The sequence below is a fragment of the Pseudoliparis swirei genome, chromosome 1, assembly GCF_029220125.1.
Source record: "Pseudoliparis swirei isolate HS2019 ecotype Mariana Trench chromosome 1, NWPU_hadal_v1, whole genome shotgun sequence".
Lineage (NCBI taxonomy): Eukaryota > Metazoa > Chordata > Actinopteri > Perciformes > Liparidae > Pseudoliparis > Pseudoliparis swirei.
In genome coordinates this window covers 12,001,335-12,027,180 of record NC_079388.1, presented here as the reverse complement: position 1 = coordinate 12,027,180, position 25,846 = coordinate 12,001,335, and the positions used below count along the sequence as shown (strand labels likewise).

The following is a 25,846-nucleotide window of genomic DNA, read 5'->3' as shown; positions in this document are numbered from 1 at the left end:
CTACTTCTCATTTCCCTTTCCTTCACTCTTTATTTTTCAGCCACAAAAGGTGCTGTCATTATAGAGTGGCAAAGAGGACCAAGATTACCCGATGGACCGCCTGTAGGGTTGCTATGCGAGGTATGAAAAGTAGAGGAGAATAATGGTGCTTTTTAGCGTCAAATACCGAGACGCAAAACTGAGAGGAAAGTGTAAGATGTTTTGTTATTCTTTTCAGCAAGTAGCTCAGTGGCAGATGTTTATAGGTTCATGCTTGCAAATAATCACCCACAAAGAGGAACAAACACAAAGAGGACAAATCATATAGTTGTGAAAATATGTGAGAGGTTTGATACGTTTAAGTACCTGACAGTGAAAGATGTATTCTGGTGTGGCCTTCTTAAATTTCATGTTCCATACGAGCGCAACACCATCCGGTTCATGAGGAGCATCTTCATTGTTGTTATAGGAGGCGACGAGCAACTCAGGATACTGAGAGGAGAGAGAGAGAGAGAGAGAGAGAGAGAGAAATCAAAGTAGATCTTTTAATAGTGATGCTTAACATCTGCATGATTGGTGCCAAGATTTCAAATTTGGGAACATGTAGTTTTGGGAAATGGAAGACAATGTTCTTTAAGCATTGTTTGAGTTCAAAGTGACTGCTGGCCTCACCTGGAGGGACCAATCCAGGCAGGTGACCACGCGATGTTTCGACCAGTGTTCGTCGTAGAAGAGTCTACTTAAGGACAGACTGGAGCCGCTCCCCGACTCTCTAAAAACAAGACAGTAACATAATGTGAGATAACCTGCCAATGTCATATAATATCCTTCTGTCTGAAGGGGTCTTTTGTGATCACTGTTAAGGAGCTCCTATGTGGATATTCACAAAGTGTACAAGCCACAGAAAGTACTGATGAAGTGCAGCATTTTTTATTTTATTTAATGCTCACAGACACTATTTGCTGATTCAATGACAGAGCTGCATTCCTCCTACACTGATTGCTAAAAGTGGGATTTATGCATTTATCATGACATATATAAGAAATACAATTTGATTGAAAATACATAACTTTCGTCAAATGTAGTTCAAAGTACGGTATAGAAGAAACAAACAAGCAAAGGATGTGTTTGTGTCTGGCGTAAAGTTTTTCTGATTGAAGCTCAGTGATTGAAATATAAAGTCATCTAATGTAAAGTGTCCTGACACACCGAGTCGACAGTTGGCCGTTCACGAAGCCTCAAGTTTAATGAAATGTACCAGCTCTAGCCAGCCTGTGAGAGGGCAGTCTGACCGGCCGTCTCAGTTTCAGCCAACATGTTGCATGTGGTCAACTAGATCCAGCGCAGATTGTTCCGTCATCTCAGAAAGTTGTGTCATGGAAGTTTTATCTTTGTGTCCAAAGTCAACTCAGTTACCAGACCTCCAATTATAAGTAAATTCTTATTCGAGTGGTTATTACAAAAGATGATGTATACTAATCACAATCAGTGTAAATTCTTATTATGAGTCTTCCATGCTATGTGAGATTTAATAGTGGTAAAACCAACATTATAAAATGTAGGTTATGTTGTTACAATTTCATAAATGGCATGTCCGTGGAAAAAAGAAGAGGACTGATGTTAAGCACTGGGCCATGGCCTGTTTTAGACATAACCTCCATCTGACCACAAGCTTGATGCTCCTCGGTGGCTGCAGTGGTCGAAGCCAAAGTGAGCTGCATTCTTCTATAATGGCAGAGCAGCATTCTAAAACAGCGTTGCACTTACGACTCTTATAACTTCGACAAACACTTTGATTAACCTCTATTTGGAGGCGACTCTTCAGATGGCAAGACAATGTTCTTGTGCCAGTCCACCGGAGTTTTTAACCCCCAGAGTGTGACATCGGCAGGAAGACGTGTGTTTTGAAAAGACGCTCCCAGGCCCTTCGATGGACACGGTTGGCATGAGGCAGTCTTTGCACATTTCACCGTTTGAGGCACGCAGGTAAACACTCACAAGTGATCTGATATCCAAACACAGACTCCTTCCTCTCTCACTCCTCCTGCTCCTCTCTCGCCCTCTCTCTGCTCACCCCTCTTTGTCCTCCAGGTCCCGGCCGCTGTAGTCAAAGAAGATGTCGCTCTCTTCGGCCAGAGCTCTCTCCATCACCCGGATGCTGCCGTCGAAGAAACTCTGAAACTCAGAGGAGTGCAGGATCTGCTGCCTCTCCTCCTCTGTCAGTTCCCGCTGCACTGGAAAGGAGCCTGGAGGAAGGAACAGAAAGCATGTGAAAAGGTCTTATGTGCATACATTGTCCACAGTACACCCACACCTGGGTTTATAACCTTACATTCATCATTGATTTATCAAACAAATATTATCGTTTTCTAAAATGTCGGTGAACAATGCCCATCCTACTTACTTGAAGCCCAAGACGTCATCTACAAACTCGGCCCAATAGTCCAAATCCCAAAGATATTGCACTTATTATAGTTATTAGACTCCTAACTGAGAAGCTACAAGTTGGGAATGTTGGGCATGTCTACTTAACAATTGACTTGTATGGTGAATAGATGATAAAAGTTCTTTATTTCTGGCATTAGTTTCTTATAATCAATGACAAATGTACATATTGTTACGGATACATTTTGTTGTTGCACCTTTTCCATTTTCCTTTATTTATATTTAAAGTACACATTACACAACGTTTTTTTGAGGTGAAGCCAGCTAATCTCTATTGTCAATTTCATTATTTGATCAATTGTTTCTTGTTTGACCTCCATCCTGCGAGCTGGGTAATGACCGGGATTTGTATCTTGCTGTACTGTACGCAATAATTGTCACGTCAAAGAAAGAAAACTTACATCACGTGTTTCCAATGTCCGATTAACATTCACTTCATCTCTATCAAAACCAGGATAGGACCAGGACATAAAAAACTACAAACAGCTCCTAATGCATCTTTTCTAATAAAACCCAACAGCAAGAACTTCATAAACAAGAGAAAAACAAAGCCCTTTGAGCAGGACGCCTCCCTTTGAACGTAATGGCTGCACAGCACGGCGTCCGGTTTTTGAAGTCACTGTCCCCAAGCACACATGCAATTTTACACACACAAGCATGCACAGACACACATATATCGACCTTTACCCTGCCTCTTGACTTTGATCCCCCCCATCCCTTTGTATTTCTTACGAGTTGTCAGAAAAGACCCAGTGAATCGAGAGGCAGAGATCAAAGGCCAGACCTTCTAATAGGCCAGGATGGAGAGAAGACGGATGACTGTGTGTTTATGAGTGCGTGTGTGCATACATCTGTCTATGTGTGTGTTTGAGTCACATTAAGTACAGAGTTATGCTTATGCGTGTGCATCTGAATATGTCTATCAATCTGTGTATCCATCACGTGTTGTGTGTTTACCCACTCAAGCTCTTTTTTCTCCTTATTTTGCCACACAAACCATCCACACAGGCATCCACAGACACACTTCTCCTTTCCTCTCAACTTTGAAGTGTGGCCGGGGGTCAAATGACAGGTTTTTAATCAGTGCTGACCCCCACATGCCATGGAGCTGATATGCTGGACCCGCCTTAACCCCCGTCGTAACCTACCCCCATCCTCCATCTGATACACCCACTGACTGGCTGAGGGTGTCACACACACAAGTGGCCGTGTTTCGTGACAGTTTGACCAGCAACATGTGAGAAGTCGAGGGAAGAAAGAGACCGGAGGATAAAGAACGGGTCGTTTTTTGTTGGCAGTAATTGGGAGTACAACAGCGACGTAAAGTATGTTCCCTCTCCCATCATCCATCAATCCTTTGTACCTTCTTTGTTTTCCCTGTTGTCATCTTCATCCTGCTGATCAGATTCAGGGCCTGGCTTCACCTCCAGCATCTCTTCATCCTCATCTTCCTCCTCCACTGAAAGAGTTAAAAGAAAGAGAGAAAAAAAGAAAGAGAGCACTCATGTTAATCAACAGCTGTTCCAATTTTCTTCGACCTCCCGCTGTGTGCTGCTTCCCCCCCCTTCTTAGCAAAATAATCACTTCCAGACATGCCCCGGTACACCTGACTAACTAACATTTGGTCCAAATGGGTTTCATTTACAGACGCACGCACTCAGATTTATATTTTTTATATATATATATATTTTTTATAAACACAATAAAGTAAAGAGATTGTATTACTGTTGTTAATGTATATTAAATATACATGGAAAAAAAGCCTGTGCCTAAATCTGTGTTGAAGCTGTAGCATGTGTTCACATGGTCTGCATGTGTAGACGTTGTGCGTGCGTGTGCACACACACACACACACACACACAGACAGCAGGAAATGTCAGAGTTGTGTGAGCTCTTCTCTTTTTAGTTCACCTTTGACCCCAAGCAAAAAGATCCAATGATGTGTGTGTGTGTGTGTGTGTGTGTGTGTGTAAAAGGGGATTCCCTCTGCATTCCCTCCAATCAGGCTCTGCAATTACGCTTGCCTTTTCAGGATTTATTGTGAGTGTGTGCAGTGTGCGTGTGTGTTTGGTAAGAGGTGGGGTTCAAGTATGAAGGGTTACTGTCAACATAGGCACCTGCTTGTCAGCTACTGCCCCCCTCACCCCCTCAACCCGACCCACTACCCTCAGGGTATGTGTTGGTAACCCTTGCCAACCTCTCCTCCCTTTTTCTGACGATCCCTCCCTCCGAAACAGATGCCGAGAGTTGGGGGGCCTCTCAGAAGACCCCTTAACACCCTGACACCGTGACCAGACACCTGTGGTCTGCCAACACACACACAGTCTCTCTTGCTTTCTCTCTCTCTCTCAAACACACACACCCGGGGCCCTCGCCTGCAGTGCCAGGGGTGGCGAGGGGTTAACTGGCGTAGGGTCAAGCTGACAACAGTCGCTCAGTCCAGCGGAAGGAAGTGACTACATCACACTCTCAGATGTGTCATGTCTCTCACACACACACACACACACACGTTGGGTGTGTTTAACTCAGCTGGAGGATGGCCCGGGGCACTGTTAAAACCACTTGCTCAAGAGCCGCTTTTGCACCGGATGAGCTGTCCATTCATCCCTACAACCCGCCTAAGCTTTTGATGAACTCACTGCTGCAGCTTGGAGCACTTCAGCAATTTTATTATGACAATTGGAATCATTTCTGGCATTATTTTAGTGATTCTTTAAGGGTTCCCAGTACATATTATATCTCTCTCTCTTTTCCTCTCCTCGGTTAAAGTGTTTGATTCATAACTTTCCTTTTCAAACTGTGTGTATGTTTTAAATGACTAAGCTAAATCAAACGCACGCCGGCGAGGCTCAGTCCAAGTCGGTGGTTAACAGACAGCTGTAGAGATCCAAACACCAGTGACCCACCAGTATGGAGAGGAAGCCAGAGAGGACCAGACAGGCAGACTGCCAGACGAGCTCGATGTCAGAGCTGCCAAAACAGACGAGCAAACAGAGACGCTCAGGAAAACCCTTCTCTCGGGCGCTTTTGTCTCTGCCGCCATGCTTTAGTTTGTGAAGCTTTATTTCTCTCGAATGCCGTTTTGTTTTTGTCATCTATCAGTTTTATCACTCTTCCCCTCCGCAAACTGTTGTCATAACTCAGCAAAGGCTTCAAGACATAAACAAAATAAATGTGGTTCCTGCTAACCAGCATCGGGAAGATACATTACAAACTTCAATCTTTATTCTTGACCTTTAGTGACCGGCCCGATGGTTGGAATGTGTGGCGACGGGGATGGGAGGAGCGTGAGAGGAGGAGAGAGACCACATTGAGGAGCGGTCATACCGTCAACCCCCGGGACCACAGGACACTGGAGGAAGGCCCCGTGATTCATTGCCGATGGGTTACCTCACCGAGGGGAGACGGTCCAATCCCCGTATGAAGATATTGTTGATGTCGTTGCCAGCAGCCATGCATCAAGTTGTTCTGTCGGAGTCCTGCACCAAAAACATCCAGACTATTTCCTTAAAATGGAAATTTTTCGAGATATATATCTATGTATGCAAGTAAAGCAAAAGCGACATTGCGGTGAATTATACTGGAAAGTAGGACTCATAGGTTGAGAATAATACTATAAAACTGTATGTAAAAAGGAAACACACACACACACACAGAGGCACAACAGGAGTTGCTGTTAAGTTGCAGAAGAAGCAGGGAGGATAAATCAAAAGAGACAATCTTCCACCGTTTGAGTGCGTCTGCCTGCTCCCCTGCGAGTATCTGCCCACTGTCTTGTTTCCACTTCTTTCCAGCCACGGGTTGTTTTCTCTTTCCACCTGCCGCTTAATACCGCTCCTCGCGGCAGGACAACAGGTTAACTGGTATCCTCCCCCTTGCCCGGGACGGGGGTCCATCTTGATGAAACTCTGCTTGGGGGCTCCCGTTTTGGCCGGCTACACACCCGGGTTAATGATATCCGCCGCATCTGGCCGCCTCAATCTTCCCCTGGCTGCTTACTCATGCTGACCGTGCCCGGTCAATTCAGCACAACCCAGCAGGTATGTAGACACACAGATCCACAGTGTGGAGATACAAACACAAACACACTACCGGGATGCTAGAAACAAACAGTGAAACGCAAGACTCTTTTAAAAACTGCAGTAATGTAGAAACACAAGTAGTTGTCTCCACAAGTATTTACAATGCAACTAGCAACTGTATTGAGCCTAATTAACAAGTTATTATCATGTTTTCTGTGCAGGAGGCTCCTTTTTTTACTTTTATGAACCAACGGAAGAGGGAAACCCTTCAAGAGTAAAGGGCTAATCTGTGTGAGGAATAAAGAAAACATAGTCTTCATGAAGGCTGATACACCGCTGAGAGTTTCATTAGCTTAAACATCTTGTATTATTTCACAGTAGGCAGCTACTATCGCGCATGTGGAGCTTATAAAAGATGTGCACGGTCTTCTGCTCCCCTTCGGCTGTACTAGCACAATGGCCTGGTGTGTCACAGCAATAATGTGTTAGCATGTGTTCTGTTTGGTGAGGATCAAAGCGTTCGCTAACCTTTTATTCTGAACCCAATCCACAGTAAGTGCCAGTGTGTTGAAATGTGTTAGCGCATGCTTGGAGCGATTGGCATAGTTATCAAAGAGCTGCGCGTGTGCGTGTGTGTGGGTGTGTGTGTGTGTGTGTGTGTGGAGAAGGGAGGATGAGACCAGGCCCAGAGTTTGTCACTGACGATGGGGGCAGAGCTGCCAGTACGGAGGTGACTGCTAAACTGAGTCACGCACAATCAAAGTTGACAGAACTCATACATTTGTATAGATCTCTATTGTATGAATCACAAAGAAAGAGAGATACTGATATGATCGAGAGAAGGAGGCGTCGGAAACAGGAAGAGGGACACAAAAGAGAAATCCAGTAGGACTTTGGGGGATCCCACACACTGGGAATAACCCGACAACATTATATACGCATTCATATGGTCACACACTCACGCGCACACACACACACACACACACACACAGTTTGCAGGGGTTCTGGGAGGTTGGCTGTTGAGCAGACCACAACAAGCACTCTGCAGAGGAGTAGGAGGCTGACATGACTTGAAAGGCTGCTCTGATGTGGCCTTGACACGACACACACATACACACGCGCCGTGTGCACACGCACATTATACTCTTATTGTGAGACATACCCAACACACACACACACACTACATCCACATGCCCTGTCCATATTACAAATGACCCGAGACATCCGGGGTATTTTGGCACTTTAATTTGTTCCACCTAATAAAATTCAAGATTTATTAAACCACAACTATTTCATATAGGACTTTTATTATGATATAGATTACAAATATAATGATGCAAATGTAAGATAAATTAAATGTGATATGCCAGGCCTATGGGGATTATTTTTGACACAACACCGGGAATGCATCTCTCTGGCTCTTATATAAGCGAATCGGGCCTCACACCCTTTAGTTGTGTCTCTGTTCTTAACTTTTATTAACTGCAACGCTACTTTTGTCATGACGCCTGTCTCGTCCGTGTGGGAGGACGTTTCCTATGTGGGTCATACTGAAAGATAACTGAGTATAAATATGCCATTATGATTAGGAGTCGTGGTTACCCCATGGCTGGATACTTTAGTGAGGGTCACAGTGCGAATGGAGGGGACAGAATACAGAAACCTAAGCAAAGGGACGTATGGATCCATCGACCGGATGTGTTAAAGTATCCTGTTCTCAATGAAGATATTCTCTTTTTCTGTTATTTTCTTTTCTTTGTATAGGCTTCCTCGTTTTTCTTACAGCCTATGTTTAAACCTCTATTGGTACCTATCGTCCATTAATGATGTATAAGTAATCGCATCTCATGGTATTTCATGTTTTCAGATTTTTATTTATTTATTTCACCTTTCATGTTTAACCAGGTCGTGTGATTTCCTCCAATTGGTTCCTGCTACTATGAAGGTGAGGCTACATCATTTTGATTGTGTGTTGAAGACCGACAGGTCAAAACATTGTTCATGTCCAATTTTGAGGATATACTCAGAGATTTAAATAAGCCCTGCTCTACTTAATTGTTCCTGCTTTAGACAGTTACTCTTCGTACCCACTCACGCGTGTCTTAGTGAGCTGTCTGGACAACCACTAGGTTTTGTTAAACCTCAGCTAGACTCGCAGAAAAAAAATCCTCCTTCTGAACACAGTGAAACACTGGCAACATTTTTGGGACCTCGATTAGTCCGGTTGGACAGCAAATTGATCGGTTGGAGCCAGCCTTGCAGTAAAGTCGAAAAGATCATTTGCCGAGAGGTGAGAGGCCAAGAATCTCACTGATCTGTCGATGGTCGGGACACACAGGACAGATTGTAGAGAAAAGTGTCACAAAATGGCATAGTAATAAATTGTATTCTCAAGACACAACACCACTTAAGCCTTCTACACAGTCTGTCAAATGTTGAGTAATTGTTTGTTGAATACTTTTTCCCTAGAGTGGCCCAGGAACTTATTCAGATAGCAGACAGAAGAAAGTAAAATGCATTCATTAAATATCCACTAAACCCTTTCACTTCAATGTGTTAATTTTATTCCTTTTTTTCCTTTCTTTTCCATTTGTTTTTAATAGAAAATAATGCTTAAAATTCATGATGGTTCATCAAGTCATGATTACCACAGTGGGGTAGTAGTCCCCCCCCCCCCCCACACACACACACACACATTAGCAACAAGACCTGCTGTAAAACTGGTGAGGCTAAAACCCGCAGGATGATTTAGATTAATTTATCTCTCCACCGCACTTCCTCAAGTGATCAAATATTGTGCATTGTGTGTGTATGTATGTGTGTTCATGTCTATGTACACTCAAGTCTACGCCGTATGCACACATGCATGCCCTCACATAATCAGCCTTCGTGAATGCAGCCCATCGAGGTCTCTGGGAGTCTCAGGCTGTGTGCTGCGGGTGCCGTCAGAGTACATTCTCTCCCCATTTCCTTCTCTCTTTTAGTTCCCCCTTTCTTTCTCTGTTTCACCCCCCTCTCTTTCTAGCAGTGCCACCCAGACTTGGCCCCGACCCAGACCCACATCTTTAAGACGAGCCATCATGCCACGCCACGCCATGCTCTGAGCCCGGCCGCAAGACCCTGATTAAAACCCATGACTTCAAACTTTCTAAACTGTCAAAAACCCAGTCAGAGAGAGAGAGAGAGAGAGAGATCAACAGAAAGAAAAAAAACGTACATAAAATCACCGCTGTGGCATCGACTCACTTTCAAAGCGTCATCGGAGCTGCATTCGTGCCACTCAGAAATAACGCTGCGTGTATGCATGCATGTTTGTCGGCGTGTGTGGCTCGCATGGTGATTGGAGGTCTGTGTTTGCCACTTGGATGGCGATGGTGTTTCATTTTCTTTTAATGAGGACGGACGGACAGATGGGACTAACTGCTTTTATAGGCCTGCTAAACATTGATGCTTGAGGTTAAATCCCGCTGCATGGTACTAAAATAGACAAAACAACACTGTCAAATAAAATATACGCAAAGAATGCAGTTTAATGGACTTTTCTTCATTAAATGAAGACTTTACAAGCCAAGACGTTTGAGATTAATTGAAAAACAGTTCATTAATACGAGCATCATTTAATTCAAGCTGATACTCACTTCTAATAAAAATCTCTTGACACTTTTAGTTGGCGAGCCTTTGAGGGAGGCCTCAAGTATATGTGCCAAGAGTGCTCCCTGCTGTAGAGTTGCAGAACAGCAGCCCAACAGAACACCAGCATGGTTATCACATTTCACTTCAGTCAACTGTCAAGCCATAAACTGTGACAACAATCTGGACATTTAAAGTTGAATAAAGAAAGAAAAGTGAAGGCCTTTTAATTCTGATTACCAGGAGTGACTGACGAACAATTAAACACAAATGTATGTAGTTTGAAACTAGATTTATTTTGACTTGACTAGATTTATTTTGACTAGATTTTTAATTGACTCCCGGAGTTAAACGGTTTTGGTCATTCAATCTGAGAGTATAACCCAGTCAACAGGCAGAAACATGCCAAACAAAGGGTTAACTAACAGCCGACTGAAAAAACTAAAGTGAAGCAGGGCTATGAGCTTCAGGCTAGCTGTGGCAGTGAACCGCTACACTCTCAAATGAAAATCCCTGGAGAGTCGAAGGGATCTTGGAGTATAAGTGAGACCACCCAGGCAAACGCTGTTTTACACACGCTAAAAGAAAATGCAACAAGGAGGGGGAAGGAGGGGGGCACACATGTCAAAAAGTCAAGTTCAACAAAATGCCAGCGAAAAGGAGAAGAAATGAACCCATGAAACTGTATTCCTTCTCATCTAAAGCCCTCATCAGATGGCAAATATTATTTTGAATGATGGCCATTTTGCCAAAGAGAGGGAGAGAGAAAGCCAGAGGGAGGGAGATGAAGAAGGGGGTTCATGTACCTTATTATACGGTGGTCATAGGGGAAAATTGCAATCATCTGTGACTCACTTGGAATACCTTACACACTGTGAAAGACATTATTTCTCTCTAATATCAAGAGTTTTTCTGGGTTTTCACTGCCATGACCGTTTTGACAGAAACCGCCAGGGACCCTGCATCAATTTAGCGAGTGAAACAAGAGAGAAGGCTGCGCCCTTTTGAGGGCGATGACGATGAAAGACGAACTCAGAGTTGTTTCACGAAGACCGAAAGTGAGAAGCGTTGGCCGATTATGTGTGATTGCAGGAAAGACGAGGGGAGATCGTGATAGGAAAACCCGAGTCTGATCTGAAATACGAGGTTATGTGTGAACATTCACACTTGGTTTAAATAGTATCACTGCAAGCTGCTACCTCAAGGCAGTGACCCCAGAAGTCCCCAAACATGAAAAGACAATTCTGAAATCTACTTTCAGTGGAACTAATTCAAAGTAAAATAAACTTAGTACATTTTGTTCAAGACCACTGGCTACACTGACTGTGGTTGTTCCCTCTTTGCCTTGAATTTTGCCTTGGAAACACACACACACACACACACACACACACACACTGGTCTGTTTCTGTCTGACTGGAAAAACAACAATGTATGAGACAAGCACTTCCATATGTGCCTGGATACACACACACACACACACACACACACATATATATATACACATACATAGCACCTAACCAAAGCACACACTCATGCTACCACATTCCTTGACCTTGAAGACTGCCCACAAACCCCTCAATCATGTCGGCTTCGTACAGACTGGGAGGGTGTTGCGTTCTCTGTTTTTATTTGAATGCATCATGCAAACTACAGACCCAGGATAAAGTGACTGACCTGTGAGCCTCATTGCTGCCCAATACAATAATACTTTCCCTCCTGATGATGACTTGAAGGAGAAACTAGACAAAACCGCTACAATCAAGCACGACTTTGCACAAGCACAATTATATGGCGACTTCATTGACATTTTACATCTGATTAGTGTTCTATGACAGCACGGTTAGAGGATTTAGTGACTGGAACCTGATGAATCTAGAAGGATTCGTTCCAAAAGGTCAAAGAATGTTCTAAAATATGTATTTTAGGTGCCAACTAGAACTAACAATGTGGTTGAAATAACTAAATAATAGTAATACTAATAATAAATGACATTAATCACAATGTTATAGTGTTTCTGAGATCAAAACTATTTCAACCTCTACATCACGTCGTGCACATCATCAAAGCAATTTCTTGTCTGCTGATTCCTACATCAATGATCAATGGCCGGTCATGTTGATCAAGATGTATTTATCTGGTTCTCTGAAAGTCATTTCATGCTAAATGGCTGATCCAGTTCTCTAAACCTGTGAAGCATGTTTTGTATAGATTTCTATTAAGACATTTTTTCTAAACATGTCTTGAGTTGAATTGCTCTCAGGTGAAGATCAACCAATGCTCAACCAGTAATCTGAATATCTTCCCAATGTTGATACATATACACATACCACATATTTTTTTGTTGTGCAACATATCAGATGAACAATGCAAACACTATAAATCATGACAGTAAAATAAACTATTAAGTCATGAAGTAATGAGTTTCAGACGGATTCCAATATTTTTGGCGCCAATTTAAAATCCAGCCCCGTTGGATTAAATGCGGAAGGATTTTTTGTGTTTAACTGTTGATAAATACCTCCCAGTTTACAATCTGATGAACCATATACAATATATTTAGAAGTTAGTGAAAAATAAACACAAAAGTGAACACTCTAATTGGATACATTTGGTCAGGATAAATTGATAAATTTGTCATTCGGTTTCTTAACTGCTCCATTATGGGATTATGTAGAGTTTAGGTGACGTCTGTGCTTGTGTGTGTTTGTGTGTATGTATGTGTGTGTGTGTGTGTGTGTGTGTGTGTGTGTGTGTGTGTGTGGATGCTTTGCGGGTTTGTGTATGTGCTTCTGTACAAATTGATGGTGTGTGCATGCTTGTTTATTCCCATGTTTGTTGGTTTGCACAAGTGTGTTTATATTTATGAATCTGTATGTGTGTGAGTACAAAACAATGTGTGTCTTTTCAGATTAGTGCTTGGAAATGGGTTTTCTCGTGCAATTAGAGGCCATTACCAGTTCACCACATGTCAAAAGAAAGCCACTTATTGCAGTAAATATACTTAAGGAGTGAATTACTGACCAACTATATACTCAAGCTGTACAGACCCTGAAAACTAATGGGCCAGAAAATACTGGAGGGGGAGAGAGAGTGAGCGAGAGAGAGAAAGAGAGAGAGAGAGAGAGAGTCATTCACACATCATTTTGCATACAGATGCACAGACTGTAACCACACACACACTCCTGACCCCATGAACATTTAACCAGAAGAAGGGTTTTGAAGTTGCAACATCAAATCATCACCCAAACACACACAGAGTTGTATTTCTGACGGCCTACTTGTGGTTCACTGGAAACAATTACTGCTGTAATATCAGAACTGCTGCCTCCACTGCGTCTCTCCTATTTCGTTCTCTCTTGTTCCTCCTTAAACTCCACTATTTATTCCCCAATGGCCAAAGATTTCTCTTCATCTTTTACTTTCACTCTTATTCCCTTCATTTTCTCTCTTTTTCTTTTGGCTACCTTTCCACTGAGGCCTATTACGGATCTTTTAAAGCTCCACTGAGAGAAACCAATTTACTACAAACTGGGTCAGGCTTGCACACACACAAACACACACACACTTGATACTTATCTCCAGATTGTGATCGGTAGAAAGTAAAAGAGTGTTTTTTTTGTCAGAGTCTGACATTCAGTCGTTCATGGCCAAAAGGGATTGGCCGGGCCAGAGGGATGTAGGCAGAAACAAAGAGAGGCAGTAGGTTTGCCCACATTTTGCTGAAAATATGTGAAATCTCACCACCTCCTTCCCACATGAAGAGTTTAAAACTTGGCTCGACAAAATATTGTAAGAGCTGTGTAAAAATTGGAGGTGGAGTATTTCAGGTGCTGCGGTTAAATAATAGTCATGAGAAAGGGTTCCCAGTCTCAATGAAACTCCTGAAATACTTCAACAGTGTCTCTGTTCAACAGTCATAATTACATGTTTTATTTTAGGGCAAAATATAGCACAATTTCCATTTTGCACAGGGAAATGTTATCATTGGATATATTTAAGGCTGCCCAACAACTTGGGTCTGATCCAACTTAAATTCTATGAGCCCAAAACCCTGTAAACCCAGTGAGGGCGTTGATCCCAGCGGACATCACTGTCATGGTTTGGGGTGGGCTGTATCTCAGTGGGGAGAGTGGTCGTCCCGTAACCACAAGGTACCCGGTTCCATCCCATTAGTTGCATGTCGAAGTGTCCATGAGCAAGGCACTGAACCCCCGGCTTCACGGGCACTTCACTGCAGCACACTGCTCCTTAATAATAACCAAGGATAACTTAATGCAGAGAAGAATTGCTAGCTTTGGCTTTAGGCACGGGGAAAACCTGCATAGACCTTTTTCAAATAGTTGACCTTTCTCAAGATATGTGAATGAAAATGGTTTCTATGGTTACCTCTGATTCTCCCGTTCACAGACATGAACACTGTATGATAATCCCATGCAGTTTCTTTTACATGCAGTATAAATGTATTATTTTTGCTGATGTGTGTATTTAAATGTGTATGCAAACTGAGCTCCCTAAATAGTGTTGGGATTGCATAATGTGGGCCAGTGAGCCTGATTCATGTGTGATGACGCCCTTCTTCCCCTTCGTAGTCGTTTCACCTGCTGTGACCCTTTTTAGTTCAGGATAAGCACCGCCTCAAGAACGTACAACTACAAAATAGAGACCTGGGGCCTTCAGAGGATGAAGAAGACTGGAAGGGTGTTTCTGAACAGTTTCCACAACATGAGCGCTCGTCATTAAATAATCGAAACAAATACAATTCCTGCGGAAATTTCTAAATGTTTTAAGCTTTGGATTTAAGTGTTGGATACTATATCCCAGCATGGATTGTTCTATTGTGTCCCTTAAGGTCTTGGTACCTTTATGTTGTATTTTGGAAGGATCTTTGATCATTTTTCTCCATTTTTGAGGAGTCACAAATATATTTTGCACCAGATCTATGTAACAAATCCTATCGACCCAAAAATGTCTGCAACAACGTATGAGACATAAGTGAGCAGGGAATGGCAATTATATTTCTATCATAATGTTCTAAGGCTATTTAGACATTCACAATTCATATATTATATTCTGTTTTGGCTGAAAAGCACCTATTTGAAATACAACCACTTCTCTTTCTCAAGAACATGTCAACATGGTTAGGCACAAGATACAGGCTTGAAACACCAGCTCTCCAACACACATACTTTGTTTGACCCGAGGTGGTTAGGTTACTATCACACACCACTTTATTTCCGTGCTATGTCCTTAGACAAAGCGTCCATCCCTCACGACAAGCATGTCCATTCATACCCATTAGGACAGCAGTAAATAGCTGGAGCCAACCGTGACTGGGGCTAATCCGATTGCCCCTCACAATGGACGCACGCTCAGGACAGACCAATTAGTGAGCAGCCAATGGGAAAAGGAACATACATAGAGAGCTACACATCACGATTATAGGAAGGCCAGAAGACATGGAAATTAAAAGCCATGTCATCAACTGGTTTGAATGAGAGTCACACACACAGACTCAATGGGAGCTTTATAAACACAAACTCTTGTGTAAAAGATGAACAAAGTCATATCAAATCTGTACAATGTGATGAAGCTGTATGCAGTGTCCAACACACACACTCCTATGAATCTTCCTTAAATTCCGTATTTTATTGGAAATTTTACATTTTTACGTACATAGATGGAATTTGTTCTCTGCATTTAACCCACCCGTAGGAGCAGTGGGCTGCTGTGAAGCGCCCGGGGAGCAACTCGGGGTTCAGTGTCTTTTTGGGAACTTTTCTTGTTCGTTTGGCAGGTCAGTGATCAAAGTGATCACTTTTAAATGATCCTTAAACACAACGTACTACTATCAGACACGTACACAGAGGTTCAAAAACAGATATGTAAACAACTATAAGTCCTTCCAAAGAGATTTATACAGCCTGAGACACGCCACCATTATTAAGACAACTGATTTACTCTTTCCTTCATTCTTCCAACACAACCAGCTGGTTTTCTACCCCACTAAATCTCTCTTTTCTCTCTGTACAAAATATATGTTTAACGTAACACAGAGGTACAGGTCCAGATCAGACCCTGAGGACAGAGAGGAAAAGTAGGGAGGGAGAGACTAAGAATGTATACGAGAATTGAAAACTGTTCTGTGTGAGTGGCCAAACTGAACAAGAAAAGGGTGATCAGAGGATTACGGTGTTTTTTCATAGATTAGGCTATGGGATAAATCATTTCAAGGTAGACTTTGTTCGAAGAAAGACACTTTTAAAAATGTTATGAATATAAAGAGTAGAGTTTGTGTCTGTGATAAACAAAAAAGATTGACATGAATTAACTTTTTGCATACCCCAAACTAAACCACACAGCATTCCCCTCGCCATGTCAAGTCAATGTGCATAAAGCCATCAGAGTAGAGCCTTTGACTAAACACATGCATGAACAAACCACCAGGAGCTCAAAGGTGAGCTGACTGGCTGCTTTAGCATAAAGCCACAAACACACTAATGACCGACACAGTTGTATACGTACGAAACACACACACTGAACACATCTTTGTGGCCAACTTTGCAGTAAGTTGGACACAGTAGCATGTTATTAAATATGAATTGTTTTGCATCTTTTAACAAATCCAGAGGATTAGCATCTACAAGTTTGAATTATAAATTATAAATGTGTGCAATTATGCACATAACATGGAGCTGCAACCTGGGAATAAGATCTGAGCTGTGTGCATGTTCGGCTCAGTAATCAACAAAAGGAACTGGCCTGAACAAACAAACAGCCGAAGTGCAGGCAGGTGCTACCATCAGCCTCCTTTCCTCTTTCTCCAGACACACAAGCGTTGTAGGGTCTCCTCAGGCCAAGGTCACCTCCCTGCAGACCACCACAGCTCTGCTCTGGCTTCCAGATGTTTTCTCACACACACACACACACACACACACACACACATACATACACACATACAGAGAAAGGGACCTCCAGAAAATGCTCTTGTTAGTTGAAAGACATGTTGTTTGTATGTATTCTGTATGCAGACTAACTACGGCCTATTTGCTTTGTGTGTGTGTGTAAGTGTATGTGTTCTGTAGGTAAACTGCCTTCTTGGAACAGGAGTTCTTGTAAGAGCAGAGGTTTTTTATTTAAGTGAAAAGCTTGGTTCTGTGGTGTGTGTGTGTGTGTGTGTCAAGTGAGTCAGTGCATTTGCACTTGTTGAATAAATGAATCTATTCCTGGGTCTGTAAAGGAAATGGGGGGAGTTGAGGCGTGCCATGGATGCTGATCAGGACAGACGTGTGTGTATGTGCGTGGTGGTTTGCTGGTGGAGGAGGGCAGTGGAATCCACACCAGACCATCTATTATAATGACAGGAAGCAGGAAGTACAACCCCTTCACAGTCACATGGCTGCCAGCTGTCTTGACAACAAAAAGAGGAAAGATAGAGAAGATGATAGGGAGTGTGTGTGTGTGTGTGTGTGTGTGTGTGCGTGTGTATGTGCATGTGTGTATGTGTGTGTAGGAGTAAGTGTGTAGGTGTATGTTCTATATGTGTCTGTGTAGGTGGAGTATTTGTTTGTGCATTCCTACACTTGAAGATAGAATATCTGCATTTAAAATAAAAGCAAAGGCTTGAAGCTCAATTTGACTGCAACTGCTATCCATCCAAATCTCCAATGTCCTTCTCCTCCAATAGAAAACTAATCAAATATATATGCCTTGAATTTACAACCAACGTTATGCCAAATCCGGTGTCAGGACTAACCTCAATTTTCACCATATGGATGTGTTTAGTAACTGCAGCTCAGCCCACATGCGCACGCCCACTTGCAGAGACACACATATGCAGATATACATTTCCATGTATGCACGCATAACCTCACATGGACAAATACACACATTTTTCTTGTGTACCATTTTTAGCCCAGACCAAAATCCTGATGGAATGAATGCCAGCTGTTTCTCTTCCAGGATACTAAACCATCCATAATGGTAACGAATACATAAAACACACATACAAAAATGTACATCTTTGTGTGCATACAACACACACACAAACAGGCAATAATCCTCTTGGGTAACTTTCGTCTGTCAGACTTAAAATTACTACAGATTTACAGGCTGTGAACTGTCTAAAAAAAAGAGCATCAAATTCAACCACACAACGACGACAATCATAGCAACCTGAGAACTTCTGTTGCTTCTTGTGAACTTTGGTGCCCCACGGACCCTAAAACAGTTTGAATCTTCGACGATGATATGGAGTGTCAAGAGAAGTTCCTCATGCCCACACACGCAAGTACACAAATACTCACCTTCAGACAGGTTGGCGGTGAGAGGCGTCTGTGTCTCCTTGCAGTAAGCCATCACCTCCTTGGGAAGGAAGTCTACCTGTGTGATCTTACAGGCTCCCAGCCTCTGCATCCTGCGCCTGGATAACACACACAAGATGTTCCTGTTAGTTACATTGTGCATGAACTTGATCTGTCCCATGAACAATTTAAGTTCAAAGCAATGAAGAACATGCAGAGCCTTGTGTCTGTAGCAACCACTATCTCAATATTCTGAGCGTCGCGTCAATAGAGTGGTTTACCCTTAAAATGTAATATTCCGATTGTCAATTGGGTGTAAAGTGCCATGCAGTGCCGAATAAGGTGTATTGCACTATCCATTTTTGTCAGGCAGCAAACTAGAGAAGAGAAGGGAGATGTACCCAAGCTCAGAATCAGCCTGCAGCTGCAGCACAGAGGGGTCTGTGTCCCACTGCAGCGTCCTGATGTCACCAACAGGGGGAGCAAGAGAGGACATGCATGTTTACAAACAGACAGTTATAACACACGCACAGACAGTGGCACACATGTCAGCAGCGCACTAACACATAGTACCACATGTATGCACATACACACTCACCCACACACCACTTATCTAGGGAACAGCTTAACACAGGGATCCCCATGCAAAGATGGCACTGTTCATGGAAACATGTTTGAGATAAGTGGACATTGCGTGGGATATAAGGGATAAATATTAAATAATATTTTATTATGCTTTAATGTACTCTATTTATTTAAAGATCTCTGCTCATCTCTTGTAACAGATGTATTGGTGTTCTGCAAGAAATCTAGAAGTAAATACTGAAATATCTATGGACAATAAGAGGGGGAGGTTAAAATGATTTCATTGTTTTAATTGGGAAAACAATTTCACCTGCTGGCTTATAATTGCAGGAAAGCTCAGCAGATTCTTTCTTTTTTTATCCTCTAGCCTTTATACATTCAAATTTAGCAAATTGCATGGCATTCACCACATTGGTGTGACATTGTGTGCCTTGATGTTTCATATGCAAACCTGTGCCAAATGAAGCATGAAGTTTGCAAGAAGCCATGCGTTTATCCTGCAACATGATTTCCATCTCACACCTCCAGCACAAATTACATCATCTATAACCTGTCCATCTTCACGTGACAAGTTTCAGCGTGTAAAAATGCATTCATAAAGATTTAGCCTGCTTGACATACATGACACTACACTTGTCATTTATCATCAACATTGGGGAAATTAAAAATTGTTGAGCTCTTTCAGTGCATTTGCTTAGTTTATCCGCAGTAATAAACTCCTTCAGTTTGGGGAGGGAGGAATAGTTAGTAGGGAAATCAAGCAACAACGGCAACCTATAGAAGAGTAAAGTAGAGTATAGAGTAGTGGGCGCGTCATTTTAACTTGGATGAAATCTCCCAACTGTGAAAGAATAATGCTTCCCACATCGCAACACTTTGCGATGATACCTTTTCGGGCCAGTGAACATGCCCATCAGACCCTCGGCTTGCGCCGCACAGCGTCAGGTGAGAGTGGCAAGGCATTTCTTTACACAGACAGACCGGCTGTTTTGCAGTAACAGCAATGACACTTTAAGCAGCAGATTGTCAACTCTGTGAAGGCTGAAATGACTTCTGTGGCTCAACTCATGCAAACCGAAATCATTTTGAGCTGATATTACGGGCGACAGTCGGGCTGCAGACAGGAAGTCACCAGAGGAGGCTCGAGGAATAGAGTGGCACTGTGCTGTTTTGAGCTTAAAGATCATGATGGGAGCACATCGCTGAGACCACTTACAACACTGCCAGTGCCTCTCTGTGTCCACATGAGGGAGAGCTCAGCTAAAGACAGGAAGGGGAGGGGGGATTCCTGGGTTTGACGTGAAAATGCTTACCTTGAGCTCTGTGCTTGGGACTTGTTTTTAGAGATACATGACCTAAGAAGGGACACACACACATACACAGCCACAAATGGAGAAGCTCAAAATGGCATGCCATCATCTAGGGTGGACTTGGGGGGGGAACACAATTTAATTCCAGGCAGTAGCACTAACTCACCAATTTGTAAAATCCAATTTGTAAAATCTAAAAAGAAACAAAAAATTGTATATAAGATAATGTATTTGTGCTAGGAACTGTATTGAGCTCCAACAACTTTGTATCCCCAATTCCACCCGTGGCCATACCAGAACAACACATCACTAATGACCCCTGAGGGCATCAATCATACACTGACGTCTACAATCAGCTGCCAGAAAAAGCAAATGTGATGCGCTTGATGACAACTATCTTCTTCACCGGAGCAGCCTTGTGCAGAACTAAATAGTCGCTTCACTGGTCTGGTGTGTTACGGGTGTGTAAGCTTATGAATAAACACGGGAGCGTGTATAACACATGAATAAGCACAGTGAATGCACCTTACATGACAGTGACAAAAAGGTAAAGGCTTACATTGTCTCACTTTTACTGGTTCACCTAAACGCTGCTTTCTGAAAGTTCACCAATGTGGTGCCTACTTGCACAGATAATATCTGTAAATGTGCATCTTTCAGTATTTCCAAGCTAACAACTCCTTCGTAGGAATGACCTGAGACTGACCTCAACATCAAACTTGACTTTTCAAGACACGTTATGAGAAGCAACCACCTGCACAGTGGTCACCAAAACCCCGGATGGCGTGACAAGCGACAGATACCACATTCAAATCCTAACAGGACACCACAACCTCACCGCTGATGACACCCATCCTTACCTAAACCTGTTGAACCATTGACAAGAAAAGAAACGGAATATGTGTCAAAAGTGACAGTATGCCAAACAATATCCACAGCCCAAAGCAACTCCATATTATCATCTGTTTAAGACCACATTATGTATTTTTTCAAGTGTAAAACACCAAGTGTGATATATATTTCACATCTTTGACATTCCATCTGACACTGAACTTGGTCATGAAGTGTGTTAGCGGCCTACCTGCCTGCTGCTCCTCCTCCTTCAGTTGAATCCTGGCTCCCCGTCTCACTAGGTGTGCTCACTGATTTGGAGGGTGACACAGGGGTCGGGACTAAATAATGAAGACAACATGAATCTACCATTAAAGGCTGCAAAGAATGGACTGCTCAAAAGAAATTCGGATGAATTGCAACCAAGTAAAACCAGTGATGGACAAATAAAATAAATGTCAAAAAAGAAAGGAGAGGAAGGTCAGGGCATCAAACACAAATACATATTTGTACTCAGCTTCTTTTGAAGATGCATTACAAATAATCCAAGCTAATAACAGGCATAGAAGTGACTCAATTTTGAGGTGTTGATGGTGTACAAAGTACAACTTTGGACCACTAGAGAACATCACTCCAGGGATTTAAACTATCCGATTCGTGGACAAGAACAGGGAAGAATTTTTTTTAATATAGTTTTTCTCACATTTCAATCACATTTCAGAGTAGAATTAGCATCGATGTTTAGACATGCTATGACAAGATATAATACATTCAAGATGTTAAATGGAGTTGTAGTATAACTGATACATCAAAGTATACAAATTCATCACAGTCCAACCACAAAGCACATATCAAATAATTAAATCAACTTAGAATAAAAGACTGTTCGAACTTAAGATCTGATCGGAATTAATAATATAGGCATGACATCAACGATAATAACAAACTAGGCAGAGTTTGAATGATAATTGTCAGCACATTACACATGTGGATAGGTTGCTTATTGCATCTCAGGTCTGCTCGAGGTCTGCTTTGTGAGTACAGTCTAATCATTAAAGGGTTCATTGGAGATGTGTGGCTGTAATTAATGAGGTTTGGTGAAGTTATAGAAGCATCAAGGTAACTTCTACTTGGGTTATTGTGACAGTTTACTAGTAATATCAAAAGAAAGAACCTTGAAGGAAACATTTGTTGTGTAGGGTAAATGTTACGTACCGAGTGGAGGCTCCGGTGAGATGCCAATACTCTGCAGCAGGGCCTCAGTCTCCCTGCGCTTTCGGTCCAAGTCTGAATCCTCTGGGGTGGCCTCTCTCTTCTGCTGGCTCTCTGACTGATCAGGATACATAGAACAATATAAGATTACTTGCTATGACTTAAGAGGATAAGCAAACACGTGTATGCACATTTTTATCAAAAATGTCAACACCAACCTTCTGCACACATGGATGATTGAATGTGCGCATATGGACACACACAACGTCTGCCTTTTAAGTGTCACTGCCTGAGCAATCGAACACAGAAAACAATACACACCAGAGTGCTGTACAGTATGAGTGCCAGTTGTGTGAATTTACTCACTTTTTTCCTTACCTCTTTCTTCTTCCTCTCCTCCTCCTTTATCTTTTTTTCCTGTCTGATTTGGGCGAGGCGCTGCTTCTTGCGCTCCAGCTCTGCTTTTAAGTCACTTTTGTCCGACATGGTGTCCTTTGAGTGAGAGGAACGAACAAGAATGAGCTACACATGGCACTGTCACAATATGCTCGGGTTTGAGTATTACAATGGTATAAAAGAGTATAGGTTTATTAAGTGAGCCGTAGCAATGATCCAGAAACCCCTCCTGGGTGTGGCACTTATACGTCCATGTACAGCAGATCCATAACCTTGCTGGCCCAGCAACCCACAACGAACATCATATTGGCAAAATAGTTGTCTATAGTAAGACATACTGGGCCACATTGGTGTGACAAAAGTACTTTTTCTCCTATAATACAATATAATTAGTTCAATGTATGGAGGCTATATTTAGACACACTTCTACCAAGAGAGTATCCAAATAACTCAACAAATCTCTTCAAGCACATTGGAAATGTACAATGGGGTTGGTCCCATTATTAGTAATAGTAGTCCCTCTATTGCCCCTAATTCAAGTTTGGTATATTTAATATTTGTTTCAAAAGACAGCATTCATGTTACCTGAAGGTAGTCTGGATCCTGAAAAGTCTCACTGAGAATACTAGAATGTATCACATGAAGGGGGGCCACCTATCTATAGCGGTCTGCACCGACCCTGACCAGAAATGTATCAAATGTGCAGACGACACTTGACCCAGGAGGCTTAACAGCGTCTGCTAAAGCTATTTGGTACAATTAATAGGAAAAAAACTAACAGGTACAGTATAACCATGAAAGAACACACAAATTACCCAATTAAATGTGTACTCAACCTACGAACAATAGCAGGCGAACATGCACACGTAGCTAGCTAATCACAAATTAGACCGTATTTAAACTTACGTCAGTGCGTTTAAGGCCCTCTCGAAAATACTAGTGAGTTCAGATAGTGATTCTAATTTATTTTTTTAAACGGACCATTTTATCACACATGATATGATGTCCTGTTCTTGTTACACTCGTACCTTGTCCACTCGTGCAGATAAATGACGCGTCACCCGGTAAAAGATGCTGTCTCACTGCTGCACCCCGAAAGAGAAAAAACACATCAACACATAACGCTAGTCTAGCAAACGTGGAGTCACAGTGAACCGAGGCCTCTCGGGAACCACCGTAGAGGTCGCTTAAAGCTGTTTGTGTGGCTACTGATGGCACTGGTAAAAGCGGAGCATCTCAGCGGTTGATAATACATAAAACAGGTGCGCCGCACGCAGACACATCCCTCGGAAGAGTAGGAAGATGTTGAGGAGGAGAGGAAATGACACCTCCTTTGACGCGCACAGTCGACGTCTGGAGGCTTCTGCAACGCCGCCATCTTCTGGCTGTTGGGAGAATCGCGTTGGAGTAAGTTAGACACAACTAACAAACACACGTTTCACATTGGACCGTGTAGGTTCGGGTCCGGGTCGTTTGCTTTATAGTTTAGTCGAAAAAACTAAAATACAGAAATAACACGTTTTTTTCCCTACGTTTGATACCAAAAAAGGAAAAGCACTTTCGATAATACGAGATAAACCGATTATTTTCTTCTTACGAATCCTTTTTTTGTCTTGACGCAAAGGGCAGGTGCCCCGAAGTACCAATCTGTCAAAATAAAAGTCCATAAATTACGAGCCTCGAAACATAAAAGTCAAGGCAATAGAATGATTATAGGCAAATATTATAGTTTAATCAAAGTAATGTGTTTCTGTTTCCAACTTATTGTGCTGTTTCTTGAGTGAACACAGAGCGCCTGTATGAGGAGACGCAGACTAAAAGTGTTTACCCTTTCTAATAGTAAATAGCAGTATTTGAACTATACATCTAGTTCTATTTACCTTGTTAATTATCTAGGTTATTGATGCAGATGTATGAAATGCTGTTTATGTTTTCTGATATTTTATGTTGACTGTTGGATTGCAGTTGTATAAAACATATACAAAAACACTTCCCATCCAAAAACACCGGTCAGCAGAAGCCTGCAGGAGTAGGACTGTTTATAACTTTAGGAAACTATGACCGTAATCTAAGAGAAAAAAACATGTCCTCAAAATGTAATTGACTTTAGTGATCTGGGAATGTAATTTGGGAGGAAATAGGAATAGGTTAACAGGTTATCTCCAGTGACAGTGATACATCACTTAAATACAATATTAGTTTGGGACAGGAGCTCAAGTCTGGGCTCCCACATAACTGCTGACTGCAAAGAACAGGCCTGTCGACTATTCCCAAGTGTGTGTTCACGGCTGACACGTCCCTGTAACGAGTAGCATGTGATTTAATAAACATTAACCATATATGCTGTTTATATTGATTTGCAGTTTTTTTCCTTGCATGAAGCTTATGCAGTTATTTGACCGGTTACCACATGTTGTCGTAAATCATCAATCAAAGTGATGGACACGGGTCACCCGTCCTGCTTTGCGTCTCTCTAAAAAAGAGGGAAAAAAGAAGTATTTGCAAACACCAAAATCGGCTAGTTTTTTATTTAATTTTTTTTCGAATTTCCGTGTTGGGATTCAGACGCAAAAACGAGAAAACGTAAGTGCTTTTCCGTTCTCATGTTTTTGGTTTCAAACGGGAAATGGAAAAAAAGATTGTTATTTCTGTATTTTAGTTTTTAGACTAAATCGATAGGGTCGATCGTCGATAGGTGGCGCTGTAATGAAAGCTTTGCTTTGTAACAGCACTTCTTCTTCTACTACTGCTGCTTGTTCTTCTTCTTTAGCGTTTAATGGTGGTTGGCAACCCAACATGACCGCTATCTCCTGGACTGGAGTGTGAAACACGAGATTATGTAACCACAAATCATGAATGGAGACAATCATACTTTTAGATCAATCCGTTTCTTTAACAACATATATGTATATTTATAATTCACATGAAACTGTTATGTTCATTTTGCACTTAAGGTCTTAACTAAATGAGAAAATACCCAGTACTTTTCATTTGTCCAGTATTCAATTCACACAAGAGTATACAATACAATTATTTCTTATAGACTATTTATCATGATATTAATTGTTTTCAATATATGCAATTACTTGTATCATGATAGAACATGTTGGTAATCACCCAGACCTATAGCAGCCAT

General features: G+C 42.1%; 1 protein-coding gene across 4 annotated transcripts in view; it reads right to left on the bottom strand.

Moving 5' to 3' along the window:
- The window catches only part of LOC130197144 (cytoplasmic dynein 1 intermediate chain 1), a 48,066-nt gene extending 23,994 nt beyond the window's left edge, over positions 1-24,072 (bottom strand). Inside the window, exons 1-13 of one of the 4 annotated variants that reach the window (XM_056419665.1) lie at positions 23,886-24,072; positions 23,739-23,795; positions 22,681-22,806; positions 22,318-22,432; positions 21,353-21,443; positions 20,438-20,464; positions 20,275-20,316; positions 18,778-18,837; positions 18,380-18,495; positions 3,788-3,883; positions 2,054-2,225; positions 652-751; positions 346-471 (exon numbers count right to left, since the gene is read on the bottom strand). In XM_056419665.1, the coding sequence (XP_056275640.1) occupies positions 346-471; positions 652-751; positions 2,054-2,225; positions 3,788-3,883; positions 18,380-18,495; positions 18,778-18,837; positions 20,275-20,316; positions 20,438-20,464; positions 21,353-21,443; positions 22,318-22,432; positions 22,681-22,800 (1,065 nt within the window). In that variant the 5' untranslated portion in view covers positions 22,801-22,806; positions 23,739-23,795; positions 23,886-24,072. Of the gene's footprint in view, positions 1-345; positions 472-651; positions 752-2,053; positions 2,226-3,787; positions 3,884-18,379; positions 18,496-18,777; positions 18,838-20,274; positions 20,317-20,437; positions 20,465-21,352; positions 21,444-22,317; positions 22,433-22,680; positions 22,807-23,738 lie in introns of all 4 variants that reach the window. The other 3 variants (XR_008832390.1, XM_056419673.1, XM_056419681.1) reach the window with 3 other exon arrangements.
- Between the last annotated feature and the right edge of the window lie 1,774 nt (positions 24,073-25,846).